A 14,461-nucleotide genomic window follows, 5' to 3' on the forward strand; every position below is an offset into this window, starting at 1 on the left:
CTTTCTTCTCATTTGTTCCTCTTGAAATGCTTCTTTTCCTTCAAGGTCCATTAGAGGTAGCACTTCTTTCATGGAAATTTCTCTTGGTGCAACAGAGCATTGGGCCTGGAGTCAGGAGGAACTGAGTTTAAATCTGAGCTCAGACACTTAGCTGTGTGATCCTGGGCAAGTCACTTAACCCTTGTTTGCCTCAGTTTCCTTATCTGTAAAATGAAGATAATGATAGCACTCACTTTTCAGGGTTGTTGTGAGGCTCAAATGACAGAACTGTAAAGTACTTAGCATAATGCGTGGAACGCTAGCATAGTAAGCTCTATATAAAATGTTAGCTATTCTGAATCCACCTGGGGGAAAAAAAAGTGATCTCTCTGTTCTCAGATTTCCCTAGAGCATTTCTTCTGGACCATTCTTTTGCTGCTATCACATCCTAATCCTATACATCATGCATGTACGTGTAAGATCTACATTGGAAGACGGGTTTTAACACAGGGAAGTTATCTCAGCAGACAAAAAGTGGCATGTACCAGACAGGTCAAGCCTTTACTACTTCCTTGATGAACACCTCCTCTCAGTCCCTAGTGGAGGTGTTCCAGAATAATGAGCCCCAGAATAGAAGTGGTCATACGCCTAGCACAGTACTTTTCATGTGCTTAGTGACTTGGATAGGACGTGATCAACTGTGTGTTTAAGTCCTAGCTAGAGTCCCTAGCTATTTGACCTTGAGCAAGTTACTTGCCTCAGTGTCTATTTTCTAATCTGTGAAATGGGGATAACAATGTTTATACTACCTATCTCTAGGGTGGCTGTAAGGAAGGCATTTTGTAAATGTGAGCTATTATTTATTTCACTCTCCTAAAATGACCTCTTTTGCTTCAGGGGATGCCATTAATTTTAATATTCTAGAATTTGATAAATAAGCCAAAATTAAACCCCAGCCTGGATGTTTTATAGATGTTAATCATATTTCCTCACAGCCTTTGCCTTGCTCGGCTGAAGAATTTAACAATAATTTATCTGCCCTTTTCCAGACCTTTGCGAGCTCATACTATCTTCCTAAAGGTGCAGTATCCCAAACTGCACAGAATGTTCCAGGGCTTTGTACAAGAGGAGCATAATGATATCTGTTTTATTTCCAGCAGTTTTTAATTTATGATGCTCAACATTTTGTTAGCCTTTTGAGCATCAAGAGGAAGGCAGAGGCAGTGAAACTGAACCATGCTAAGGTTACTGAAGCAATCTCCAGAGAGGCTTTTAAAAGCTAGCTGAAGAATTATGAAAAAGCATTGATTTATCATTTTCCAAAGACCTTTTCTTCTCCTCTGTTAAAGCTCAGCCTATAATTGCAGAACTTCAATCACAGAACACACTTTTCCAAATATTTTACGATGACTTGATTCAATCTAATCTATAGGTGCTCCTACCTACAAGTTGCAATTTCATTCTAAAATGGTTAAAATATATTTTATGTTGTTATGCTTTTTTACTATATAATTTTGCATATTTACAAATAAAAGTTTTTTATTGCATAGAATAATGTCTGGAAGTATTGTTTTCTTCCAAGAAATAGATATGGTAATGTCATAAAAGTATGTTTCTTCAAATTTATCGTACATAGTAGGTCACCTTTCAGTGATTTCATTTTTATGCTAGCAGATACTTACTTGGCTTTCCATTTTAGGTGCTAGCCTACTATGTGACAGGCACTGTGCTAAGCACAGGGGAATATAATGCAAGGCAAAAGCAAATAAACAATCATTCCCTTCAAAGAGCTCATAGTCTAAACTGGATTTTTTTTTTTTTAGTTAGGCAGTGGGGTTAAGTGACTTGCCCAGGGTCACACAGCTAGTAAGTGTTATGTGTCTGAGGCTGGATTTGAACTCAGGTCCTCCTGAATCCAGGGCCAGTACTCTATCCACTGTGCCACCTAGCTGCCCCTAAACTGGATTTCTTTAAGAATATTTAATAATCTAGACTTTTCACTAAATTTCCTCCTTTTTATAGGAGCATAGGATTGAGATCTGAAGTAATCATTTACTTCAACCCCATATATGTTATTTTTTAAGCAAAGGAGGGAACTTTGCAAAGATGCTAAGAGGAGCCAAAAGTTCTTCAAGGCCATGTGGGAGGAAATAGCAGAGTAGGAATTTGAACCTAAATTTGAACATCTAGTCCAAATCAGCCCATATAAGCAATACAAATACACATTCAGTAACATTTATCACATCAGTCTTAAAGAAAAAACATAAATTTTTATTTATTTATGTTTTGTAAGGAGGACAAATTGAGATTACCTCTCTTGGAACACATTCAAAACCATCTGGCTATTTACCTGGCCTGGAATCCACTCAAGGTAAGACACTACATTAAGTCTCTTACTACAGGAATTACTTGGAGATTGTTACAAATAGAGCAGATAATGAAAAGATATATATTTGCAAATGGTCACTAGCTTAAGACACTAACTTAGCGGGTGGGTAATAAGGAGTACTGGCCTCTTTTATCTTAATACTTCTTTACCATCTAGCACAAAGAAATGTATATAGCATGCTGTTGTTTAGTGGTTTCTGACACTTCATGACCCCATTTGGGGTTTTCTTGGCAAAGATACTGGAGTGGGTTGCCATTTCCTTCTCTAGCTCATTTCACAGATGAGGAAACTGAGGCAAAGTTAAATGACTTGCCCAGGGTCACACAGCTAGTAAGTATCAAGAGGTCAGATTTGAACTCAGGAAGATGAGTCTTTCTGCCTCCAGGCCTGGCGCTCTATCCACTGTGTCACCTAGCTGCCCTCTGTCTATAGCATGTGTTTTTCAATTTATCAGTTTGGGATAATACGGCACAGGCAAGTATGGCAATTGACCAGAATGATGAAGCAGCGATAGATATACTTAAGATTTCTATTCTGAGAGGAAGGAGAGAATGCTCATTTAGTTAATCAATAAATATTTATTAAGCACCTACTATGTGCCAGGTACTGTGCTGAGCACTGGGGATTCAAAAAGAGGCCAGAGACATTCCCTGCCCTTGTAGAACTCACAGTCTAAGGGAGGAGCTCCCAATCTAGTTTGCCTCCTACCATTACTGACTTCGCTATTACTAATATTTTATTATGGTTAGTACTGTTGTATCAGGGATGGCAGTGAGCAAGAAACAATTAAGAGTCTTTGGTGTCCAATTCTTCAGATATTTAGGACTTAATTTACCATAAAATTCAAATGGAAAACAATCAACGACTGGATCTTGGTAGAGGAGGAATCATCCATTACACTGTTTCTGCAGGCAAAGTAAAGTAGGGAATAGGGGGATTCCGAAACATCCACAGGGAGTTTTAGTTTTGTTGTTGCTGCTGCTTCCACTACTACTTTGTGGCCCATCTGGTAAAGATGTGATGCAGCTAGGTAGCACCATAGTTCATAGAGTGCCAGGCCTGGAAAAGACTCATCTTCTGGAGTTCAAATCTGCCCTCAGGCACTTGCTAGCCGTGTGAATCTGGGCAAATCATTTAATCCAACTGGCAAACAAATCCAGTATTTTTGCCAAGAAAACCTCAAATGAGGTCACAAAGAGTTAGACTCGACTGAAACAACAACACTATGAGTCAGGTACTGTGCAGAGTGCTTTACAAATATTACCTCATTTGATTCCTACAACAACCCTGGGAGGTTTATTATTATCTGAGGAAACTGAGGCCGACAGAGGTGAAAATGAATTGCCCAGTGTCGCATAGCTTGTAAGTGTCTGAGATGGGATTTGAACTCCAGAAGATGAGGAGTTTGGGATTCTAGGTCCAACACTACCCATTGCACCATTTAGCTGCTTCCTTTTTTGATACTAGAGGTGATAGGGAGCTCTTAGATCTCACTGACACGGTCAGACTTGTGCTTTAGGAAGATCACTTTGACAGCTGAGTGGAGGAGGAATGGAATAGGGAGAGATTTGAGGCAGGGAGACTTACCAGCAGGCTATTGTAATAGTCTGAGCAATAGCCTACCTGTTCTATCAGAGAGAGGTCAAGTTTGGGCGTCTTCTGTCTTTCTAAATTTCTAGCTCTAACATTGACAGCTTGTGCGGTAGGTATCACTTACAGCATCTCACATTAGTCCTTGTTCATAAGACAAACCAAGGTAAAGACATAATTTATTCTTGCAGGCAGAAAGTTCTCCAAATGTTCTTGGTGGATGCTATGAAGGTGGACTGTGCTTTCCTACAGCTCGGTTGTAAATTATTTAGCTCTCCTAATGTCAGAGTTGCCTTGAGCCACTGAGTTAATGACAAGTCCTAAAAATTTAGGAGTCTCACACAATGACAACAATAAAATCAAGGGTATCTTTTCACTTCAAGCTGATGTAAATGTTTCAAAATGCTTCATGCTCACAGAGTGTCAGGAAGCAGACTTGTATATCTAGTCTAATGTCATGAAATAAAGAAAAGAAGAGGCTTTAGGTGGCCAACGATATTATCAAATGAAGGACCTTCAGAGAACTTCTTAGGTTGTACTTATCTTGCATTATTTTTTAAAATTATATTTACATGTCTACTTGCCACTTCTGAAGGGAAGGACTGTGTCTTACCTAAAATCTAGATCTCTTCTAGGGCTCAGCATAAGACTCTTTACACCCTAAGCACTTCGTAAATTTTGGTGATTTGAATTATACTGAAAATCTTCTAAGGCAGATGCTTTAATACCTGAAAATACTTATAATAAATTCCCAAGAACCTTAAAAATCTTATAGACTTATGAATTCATAGAGAAGGCAGAAGTTCTCAAAGGGTTTTTCCTAGAGACTATTTCAGAAGGCCTTGAGATCAAAACTATCTTCATAATAACACTAAGATGTTTTAATTTCTAATATGGTTAATATCAATAGATATAACCCATATAAACAAAAGCTCTTTGGTGTCCACAATGATTTTTAAGAGTATAAAAGGGGTTCTGAGACTAAAAAGTTTGAGAACCATTGGTATAGGAATTATACAGTGTAGAAATTGCTTCCACTAAAAGAAGTCAGTAACTCATCTGTAATTCATGTTTTGTAAAACTTGTCTTGGGCACTGCTTGGTTAAGCTTACCCATGTCATAAACCTAGTATATGTCAGAGGCAGAACTAGAAACCAAGGCCAACCTTCTATCCACTATCTATTTACTATCACCTTTGCAGGGTCATCAAGACATATATATCAATCGCAACTTGATTGTCAAAATTGATTTATTGATTTATGTCCCTGATTATGTCAGTATCATCTATCTTAGCTCATAAACCCAGAGACTAAGGACATTTGTGCTTGTTGCAAAGACACTGACATATGTAGGCATTTAATAAATTATTTTCATAATAAGATGTTATTGACATTTTATCTGACCATATTAATCTCATCTAGGGGAGGTAATAGAAAAACATGTATGAATTTTCTAGACATAATCTGGAACAGAAATCTCCTAGACAGCATTCAGAAATTTCTGAGAATCAGGCACCGATTCCAAGATTCAGTTGTTCAGATCTGATTCCTACAGGCTGGGTCTTTGCTGCAATTGTGTGGAGGGTGGGGTGATGAACTTTTCCTCAAACCTCCATTTAAGGAGTGCACTCAGGCCAGCCATCTCTTCATTTCTCGCTCAGCTGCACTCCTTCAGATTTGCCTATCATGTCCCTGAGAATTGCAAATGCCAGGTACCATCCCACTACCCTCTTTTCATATTCCTTTTTGTATGTTGTTTCCCCATTAGATTATAAGTTCTTCGAGGACAGGATTGTTTTTCTTTTTCATATTTGTACCCCTGGTGTTTAGAACAGTTCTTGGGCACATAGTAAGCATTTAATAAAGGTTGATTGATGACAGATTGCATTTCACTAGCTTGAGTACACTAAGGAGAGGCCCTTGGTCTCAAAGCTGGGAATTTAGGGCATAGTTATTCAATGTGTGCTCTTAATGCAGCAATATTTAAGGTATAAAAAAATTAGGAGGGAGCAGGAACCAATTAATTTTTTTAAATTTAATGTATTTTCCCCCCAATTACATGTTAAAACAATTTTTAAACTTTTTTTATTATAAAGTTTTGAGTTCCAAATTCCATCCTGGTAAGCAATCAGATGTAGATTATAGAAATGCAATCATGTCAAACATTGGCAGGAACCAATTGAGAGACAGATGATTGGTATTAATCTCACAAATGGAGGGTTTATAAGTTAGGAAGAGGGCTTTTAGAACCTGACCAGTGTCCTTTAAATGACCAGTGAAAGATAGGATTGCTCTGCGATTTCTGCAAAGGTCTGAGAGAAGCCTGTAAATCTAAATGAGGTGAACTCTGAAGGGGCATCTTTTTGCACAAACTGAAGAGGCTCAGAATTTTAATTCCTGTTAATCATACTCATACCATTTGAAATGTGGGTGTAATGGTGACTTCAATAAATACCTTTTATTCTTTCTTCAATACTTCAAATGATCTGTGATTTCATTCTTGTAGGCACTATGCTTATGGATACAGCTCAAAACCTTTCTCTGCTTTAGTTAAGGTTTTAATGACTTTCTTAGGCCAAAAATCAGAAAATTATCACCTCACCCACTTTCTGGTGAGGAATGACTATTAACTTAGCTGACTGGTCCTTGTACCACAGTCTATTGCTGGCTCCAGAGTCAAAGTCTCTCTAGCTTGGTGGGATGAGTACTTGCCCCAACCAAGCACAGCCTTGGAGAATACAGTGCCCTTTAGTCCATGATTTCTCCCCTTCCCTCAACATAAATGATGCTACTTTCCTTGAATGTTTTCCCTGAATACCTCAGGCTACCCTGTTTGACCTATTTTTATGTAATAATAGCTAGCACTTATAGAGAATTTCAAGGTTTGTAAAGGGCTTTGCAAATATTTGCATTTTCTCCTCACAACAACCCTTGGAGGTAGGTGCTATTATTCTTCCCATTTTACAGATGAGGAGACTGAGGCAGACAGCGGTAACGTGACTTACTCAGGGTCATGTAGCTAGTAAGTTTCCAAGGGCAAATTTGAACTCAGTTCTTCCTGACTCCAGGCTCAATGTTCTATTCATTGTGCCACCTAGCTGGTTACTTCCTACATGTCTTTCCGTTATTTAAGCTTCTTCAGGACAGGGACTATGTACTTTTTCTTCTCTGTATTCCCAGTGCTTGGCAGAGTATACTGCAAATTCTGGAGGACAGAGCTGGGGGAAAATCGAAACTGTTGATTTTATCAGTATAGAAAACTCCTCCTACTAATGTAGTTTGGCACCTGCTCTAAAATTTATAATTCCTGGGATATGACTGGGCCACTGAGAGGTTAAGTGACTTGGCCAGGGCCACACAGCCAGCATGGGTCAGACTAGGACGTGAACCAGGATCTTCCTCACTCCCAGGCCAGCTTTCTATCTACTACAGCCATGCTACCTCCTATAGTGTACTGCACTGTAAACAGTAGGCACTTAATATATGCATGTTGAATTGAATTCATCAGCATTGGGATTTCTGACCTCATTTCTCTCAAGAGAAATAGAAATAGGGCTCTCATCTTCAATTACTGTGATAAACTCATTGCTTTCCTTCTCAAGAGTAAGGGCTTAAAGGGAGAGTTCCTACTATCTGGAGTGGGAAACGGGAAGAGGCTAGGGACAGAATTACAAATACTAGAACATTGTGTTTTATACTAATAAAGCAAAGGCTTTGGGGTCACATGTACATTTTGAGATTTAAAAATGTTTTTTGCCAGTGAACTACAATTGTTAGAGTTCATAGATGTACCATGTGTGTATGGAGGGGGAAGAGAGAGGGAGAGTGTGTCTATCAACCTCTTGCCATATAATGAGGATTCTTTGGGTTGATGTTCTGTGTGAAGGTTAAGGGCCACGGTGGAAGCACCTTAATCGATCAGATAGTGAGGAAGCATTTATTAAGCATTTACTATGTTCCAGGTACCCTGTTAGGTACTGGTGGTACAAATAAAAAAATAAAGTTCTTCCTGTGCTGAAGGGACTTATGTTCTACTGGTGGAGGTGAAGGTGCAGACTGCAAAATGTTCACAGACATGTAGGCCCAGGATGTTTACATAAATACAAAATTACTTGAGATGAGACATTGACAACCGGGGCCTTTTAAAGCAGGGGGTTAGTATTTGCACTGAATTGAAGGGGGCTAAGGCTTCCAAGTGGCAAAGGCGAGAAGAGAGAACATTTCAGGCACGCGGGGGATAGCCTGATAAAGGAATGGGGTTGGGGGGGAAAGGGGAAAATGGAAATAAGTAGGCCAGTCTGGCCAAACTTAGAAGACATGGAAAGAAGAGTGGGTAAACAACATAGAAAGAGGCTGGAAGCAGATTATGAAAACCTTTAAATGCCAAACAGAGGAATTTGAATTTAATTCTAGAGGTAACAGGGAGCCATGGAAGCTTCTTGAGGCAGGGAATGACATAATGTTTCGTCTATGTTGTTGTTGTTGTTGTTTTTTAACTCTGCTCTTTATGATGTCTGTTGATCCCAAATTCAGGACACATTTTCTAGCTAAATACTATGCAACTTTCCTTCCCACTCCCTATATGACATCTCCTAAATTTCTGGTTTTGTTCTTTGAATGGACTTAGCAACAGTTTCTGGATTGGGGCATTGTGTTTGGAGTAACCTCTATTTTTGTAGATTTACTTGTATTTTCTCACTTATTAATCATCAGATTATATCCAACACAGGCTGGTCACCTCCCTACTCTTGTAGGGGTGGGGGATGGTCAATACCATTTCATGAATATATTTTTTTCGGGAAATAATTTTTGGTTTCATAATCCTATTTTGCACTACAAAAACTATGAATGAAAGAAAATGTAGTAGCCCAGCTGGGGGAACAACTAGAGAATTAGATATTTTTTAGTAGGGGAGCATAGAAGGAACATCCTTTTTCATTTTCTTAATGTTACCCATAAGTGAAAGAATATGAAAAACAATTTCGCAACCCAGGTGTGTGAGGCTTCTAATGACAGAGTAAATTAAAACAATAAAACAAATACACTGGAGTAGCCAGTTGTGAGCTAAGACTAATTTATTTTCACTCTGTAGGTACATAGGGTACCTACCTCAATTAAAGAAACCAGGAAAACATTTTCCCTCACATTGGTGAAGTGCCCCATTTACCTGAGAAGACGGAGTTCTGCCAGGAGAGTAGGATTCTGCTGGGCCTTCTCTGGGGTGGGCTGAGAAGCCTGTTCATGCTCCAGCCGTAGCCTCTGGATCTCCTGTAAGATTTCTCTTAGGAGAGAAAGATAAAGTCAGAAACCATGGGTTAGCTTTCTTTGACAGCTAAGGTCAGGACAAGTCAAACTAACAGAAGAAAGGAAGGCTTATATACTGAAAGTGTTGTCTGGGACAGGCCAAGGCACACCCTAGGCAAAGTCTGAAAACTGTTTTTTCCTCCCTTTTGAAAATCTGTCCACATCTGTGATACTGATGTCATAACACACACACTGTAATTTGACTTGACCTAACATAAATACCTACTTGATATGAAGAATGGAGTCCTCTGGCATTTAGAATACGTGCATGGATGAGAAAAAATATAGAATCTTAAGTGTACTTCCTTGTCTTCCCATGTAGGTTGTGCCCTTGGAGATTGCTTATCTTTTCTTTCCCTCATTCTCATTCTGAACATTGAAACTTGGGACCACAGCCTTCTTCCTTCACATATTAATCATGTTATATCAGACTTTTTGCTACATGTAGTTGACGTGTTTCTGGAGAAATGAGGAGATAGATATAACTCTATTTGAAATATGTCTAAATCTTCATGATATTCTGTTTTGGGTATTATAAATCACTAGGCCTGTTGCTACTATTAGGGCTTAAATGCTTGAGCAAGGAAGGTCTTAGACTAAGGTGCTGGGCTTAGTTTTAAAAAGTGGATTGCTGAAGAGATATTTTTCCTAAGAGACAAAAATGTGTCTCTTGGTTACTTAGCACCACACTTGGGAACCAGGCAGCATGAACAAAGATCCAAACCGAAGAGGTTCTTTGAGGGAAAATAAAGATAAATGTTGTGCATTTTGCAGAATTAGATAACCTCTTACTCTAACCCCAAATGAAATTCTTTGCCCTGAATTTATCTGCGAGCCAAAAGATCAGAGGTCCTTTAAATCTTCAATTAGGCCAAGTCCCATTTTTTATTCTACAGATTTTCAGCCTAACAATGGAGCTGAATGGGGCAGCCTTTTTCAGGAAAGTGGTTTTAAAAGAATGAGCTAAAATTGAATCGATGGATGACACAAAAGTGCTATTGGTGTGACCTTTGTCAGGGGCTGAGGCAACACAGCCCATTATTGACGTTGGTGCCTGGCTATTATTACATTTAGGTGGACATTAGACAGACCATAAAGGAGACATGAACTGGGGAAAGCAAATGGTTCCCACAGCCTGTCAAGAGCCATTAAATGGGGTCACAAGATATCACATCCTCTAGGAAAGGCACCTGCTCTTGGTCAACTCCCCATCTGGTCAAATGAAGAAGATAAAGTCACTCAGAGGAAACAAATCACAATGAATAAAGATGAATTGCAAGAACCAGTTAAGTGTAAGTCAGTTGGAAAGGCTGCCTCTAGAATATACAGTATAATTAGAAGATTCATTTTCACTAAGCGACCTCCACTCTCTGTGCCTGTTTCCTATTCTGTGAAATAAAGGGGTTAGATCTCCCAGTTCTTTTCCACCTATGGAACTTTACTGGTAAGAGTCAAAATTGTCGGATGCTTTTTGACCTACAATGTACTTTCCCCAGAACATCCTTGTGAAGTAGGTAGCCCATGTGTTATTGTTATTCACATTTTACAGATGAGGTCACTGAAGTTTGGAGAGATCAGGTTACTTGCCCATGGTCATAAACATTTTCAGATTCAAATCCAGTTCTCTAGTCACCAAGTCTCATTCTCTTCCTACCATCCCATGCTCCTAGGACTCCACAGCTATAATTATATAACTAAGGATCATCCCATAAAGCCTTAGACCCTAAGGAGAGAAACAGTGGGGACTTAAGTTTCAATGTAAGCTTTAACAAAACCGTCCTTAGGCATACATGCTACACATAGTCACAAAGATGTGAGTTGAGGCACACTACCTACTTATTTCAAAAGCCCTCCACCTTATTGTCTACCCAGAGAGTTATGTCCAACCCCTGGATGGGTGAGTGGGCAGTCATGACCAAGCCCAGTTTCCCCTTATCCCTTCAAACTGTCAGCAGTGGTGCCAAATACAGTAAGAATAATAATAAGAGGGAAAAACAGAAAAATATTTACATTAAAAACCTCACAGAAAAACTTATAGAATGGTAGGGGGCAGAAATGATGCATATATGTTATTCTCCCCAGTAGGATGTAAATTCTTTGAGGGTCAGAAATATTTGTCTTTGTGCCCTCTCGGACCTAGTGTAGTGCCTGCAAATATGCCCCTGTGAAGCTTATGATCTAAAATCTAAGGGGATAAGCTATGTACACAGCACTGTGATAAAGAAAGGGAGAAATGTAGACAACATGGGATAGGAAAGAGAGAGGACTTTCTGCTGGAGGTATGAGAGAAGGATTTATGGAAAAAAATGGTGGTACCTGTGGAGGAAGAGAAAGATCCTCCCCCCCAATTTTTAACACTATTTTATATTAGAATATTAAAGAATCAGTAATTTTGTCAGCTTAGTGGGGCACTCTAGGCATGGAAAATTTGATCCAGTAAGAGAGATTTGAACAGGAGGAGATGTGGAGACAGTGTATTTTTGTTTAGTCATTTTCAGTCACGTCTGACTCTTTGTGACCCTATTTGGAGTTTTCTTGGCAGATACTGGAGTAGTTTGCTATTTCCTCCTCCAGTTCATTTTACAGATGAGGAAACTGAGGTAAACATGGTTAAGTGACTTGCCCAGGGACACACAGTTAGTAGGTGTCTGATGCAGGATCTGAACTCAGGTCTTCCTGACTATAGGCCTGCCTCTCTATCCACTGTGCTACCTAGCTGCCCCTATGCTAAGCACTTTACAAACACTTCATTTGATCCTTACAACAACTCTGGGGGAGGTAGGTGCTATTAAAACCCCCATTTTTTAAATTGAGGAAATTGAGGCAAACAGGTCTTACCCAGGGTCACACAGTAAGTGTCTGATACTGAATTTGAACTCGGGTCCTCCTGACTCTAGGACCTATCTACTCTCACCACAATTCAGTATCCACCTTTCTACATAATTGCTCTACTGTTTTTAGTAGTAAATGCTTAAAAAATGCTTGTGGATTAAGTGATTGTTGATTGGCAGCTTTGTGAAAGACAGACTCCTGAGGAAAAAGAGAAATTATGCAGCATATTTACACAACAGTATAGGAGAGAGGTGATGAGAGCCTGAACCAACAAAGCACAGTGAATAGAATGCTGTACTTGGGTTCAAATCCCACCTCTCACATTTACTAGCTTTGTGAACATGGAAGACTCACTTAACCTTGCTGGACTCTGATTTAATTATCTTTAGAATTAAACATGTCATCTGGGCCAATGCACAATGTCCTCAGGTCCTGAAAGAGCGGGCAAAGGTAATTGCTGAGCCACTGTAAGTAAGATTAAAAAGATCATGGAAAATAGAAAAGAGGTCACAAGAGGAAGGACAAATACTGTCCCTTTTTTTTTTTTTGGCATATGCCAACTATAGGCCAATGAACTTGACTCTGATTCCTGGAAAAAGTCTAGAACTGATCATTAAAGAGATAGCTGATGAACAACCAGAATGAGAAGTGGTGATAAAAAAAAGCCAACATGATTCACTGAGAACAGGTAATGATAGAGTAACCTCATTTCCTGCCGTGCCTTGGCCATACTTTATATGGCAGGAAGACTCCAGCAGAGAACCCCAAAGATCTATGCTTGGCCATGCACTGTTGAATATTTGTAACAATGACTTGGATAATGTTTGCATGGATGGCAGGCTCATCACATCCGCATATAAGACAAAGCCAGGAGGGCTAATGAAGATACTGGATGACGAAGTCAAGATTCAATATAATCTTGACAGGCTAGAGCACTGAGCTAAATCTAATAAAATCAAATTTATTACAGATAAATGTAAAGTCTTGTATTTAGTGACAAAAAAAAAATCAACTGCAGTCCATGCTGAGGATATTGAACTTGTAGAAGAGAAGGCTCAGTTGGAATATCATAGCTGTTTTAAAGGATGTGTGAGGCTCTCATGTGGATGAGACTCATTTGATTGGACCCCAGAGAGCAAAACCAGGAGCAATAGGTACAAGTTAAGAAGAGGCCAATTTAGACTTGATGTCAGGAAAAACTTCCTCACAATAAAAACTGTCTTACGGTTGTGTTATTGTTGTTGTTCAGTCATTTTTCAGCTGTCCAACTCTTCATGACCTCGTTTGGGGTTTTCTTGGCAGAATTATTGGCTTGCCATTTCCTCCTCCAGATCATTTTACAGATGAGGAAACTGAGGCAAACAGGGTTAAGTGACTTGCCTCAGGTCATGCAGCTAGTAAGTGTCTGAGGCCAGATCTGAACTCAGGAAGGTGAGCCTTACACTCTATCCACTTAGTAACCTAGCTGCCTTGTCTTAAAGTGGAATGAGGTAAAAAGCTATTGGACTGGGCATACCATTTGATCCAGCAATTCTATTACTACAGCCCAAAGAGATCAAAGAATGAGGAGAAAGATCCACATGTACAAAAATATTTATGGCAGCTTTTTGTGATGCAAAGAATTGGAAATTGAGGAGATGCTCATCAACTAGGGAATGGCTAAATGATAAATGATTGTGATGGAATACTATTGTGCTGTAAGAAATGATGAAGGAAGAGACAGCTAGGTGGCTTAGTGGGTAGAGTACTGGCCCTAGAGTCAGGAGGACCTGAGTTCAAATCCGGCCTCAGACACATAGCACTTACTAGCTGTGTGACCCTGGGCAAGTCACTTAACCCCAGTTGCCTCCCCCCCCCCAAAAAAAAAAAGAAATGATGAAGGGGATGGTTTCAGAGAAACCTGGGAAGACTTATATGAGCTGATGTGAAGTGAGCGCAACCAGGGGAACAATTTAGTCAGTAACATCAATATCATAATTACAATCAACTGTTAAAGACTTAATAATTGATAAACACAATGACCCAACACAATTCCAAAGGACCCATAGTGAAAAATGTTATCTACATCCAGATAGAGAATTGATGGACTCTGTATACAGATTGAAGCATATTTTTTCTCTTTTTTTTTTTTTTCAGAACAGGGCTAATGTAGAAATTTGTTTTCCACATTCATATTTGTAATGGACTTTTTATTCCTTGCCTTCTTAATGGGTGAGAGAAGAGGTGAATTTGGAACTGAAAATAAAATAAAATTGAATCATGGGGAAAAAAAACCAAAGTAGAATGGTCTATCTCAAGAGGTGGTGGGTTCCCCTTGTTGGAGATCTTCAAGTAGTTTCTGCCTTATCAGGTATATTAAGTGAGGATT

General features: G+C 39.3%; 1 protein-coding gene and 1 long non-coding RNA gene across 20 annotated transcripts in view; one reads left to right on the top strand and one right to left on the bottom strand.

The window, feature by feature from the left end:
* DTNA (dystrobrevin alpha) overlaps positions 1–14,461 on the bottom strand; it is a 484,963-nt gene that overhangs the window by 44,088 nt on the left and 426,414 nt on the right. For all 19 annotated transcript variants that reach the window (XM_078153434.1, XM_078153431.1, XM_078153432.1 and 16 more), the window contains one exon: positions 9,125–9,238. In XM_078153434.1, the coding sequence (XP_078009560.1) occupies positions 9,125–9,238 (114 nt within the window). The remainder of the gene's footprint in view (positions 1–9,124; positions 9,239–14,461) is intronic.
* Positions 1–14,461, top strand: part of LOC110212520 (uncharacterized) — a 63,815-nt gene that overhangs the window by 23,510 nt on the left and 25,844 nt on the right. The window contains exon 2 of the long non-coding RNA XR_002325696.2: positions 2,273–2,350. This is a non-coding gene — a long non-coding RNA (uncharacterized LOC110212520). The remainder of the gene's footprint in view (positions 1–2,272; positions 2,351–14,461) is intronic.

This window comes from Phascolarctos cinereus, unplaced genomic scaffold (assembly GCF_003287225.1).
Source record: "Phascolarctos cinereus isolate Bilbo 61053 unplaced genomic scaffold, phaCin_HiC Scaffold_4;HRSCAF=312, whole genome shotgun sequence".
NCBI lineage: Eukaryota > Metazoa > Chordata > Mammalia > Diprotodontia > Phascolarctidae > Phascolarctos > Phascolarctos cinereus.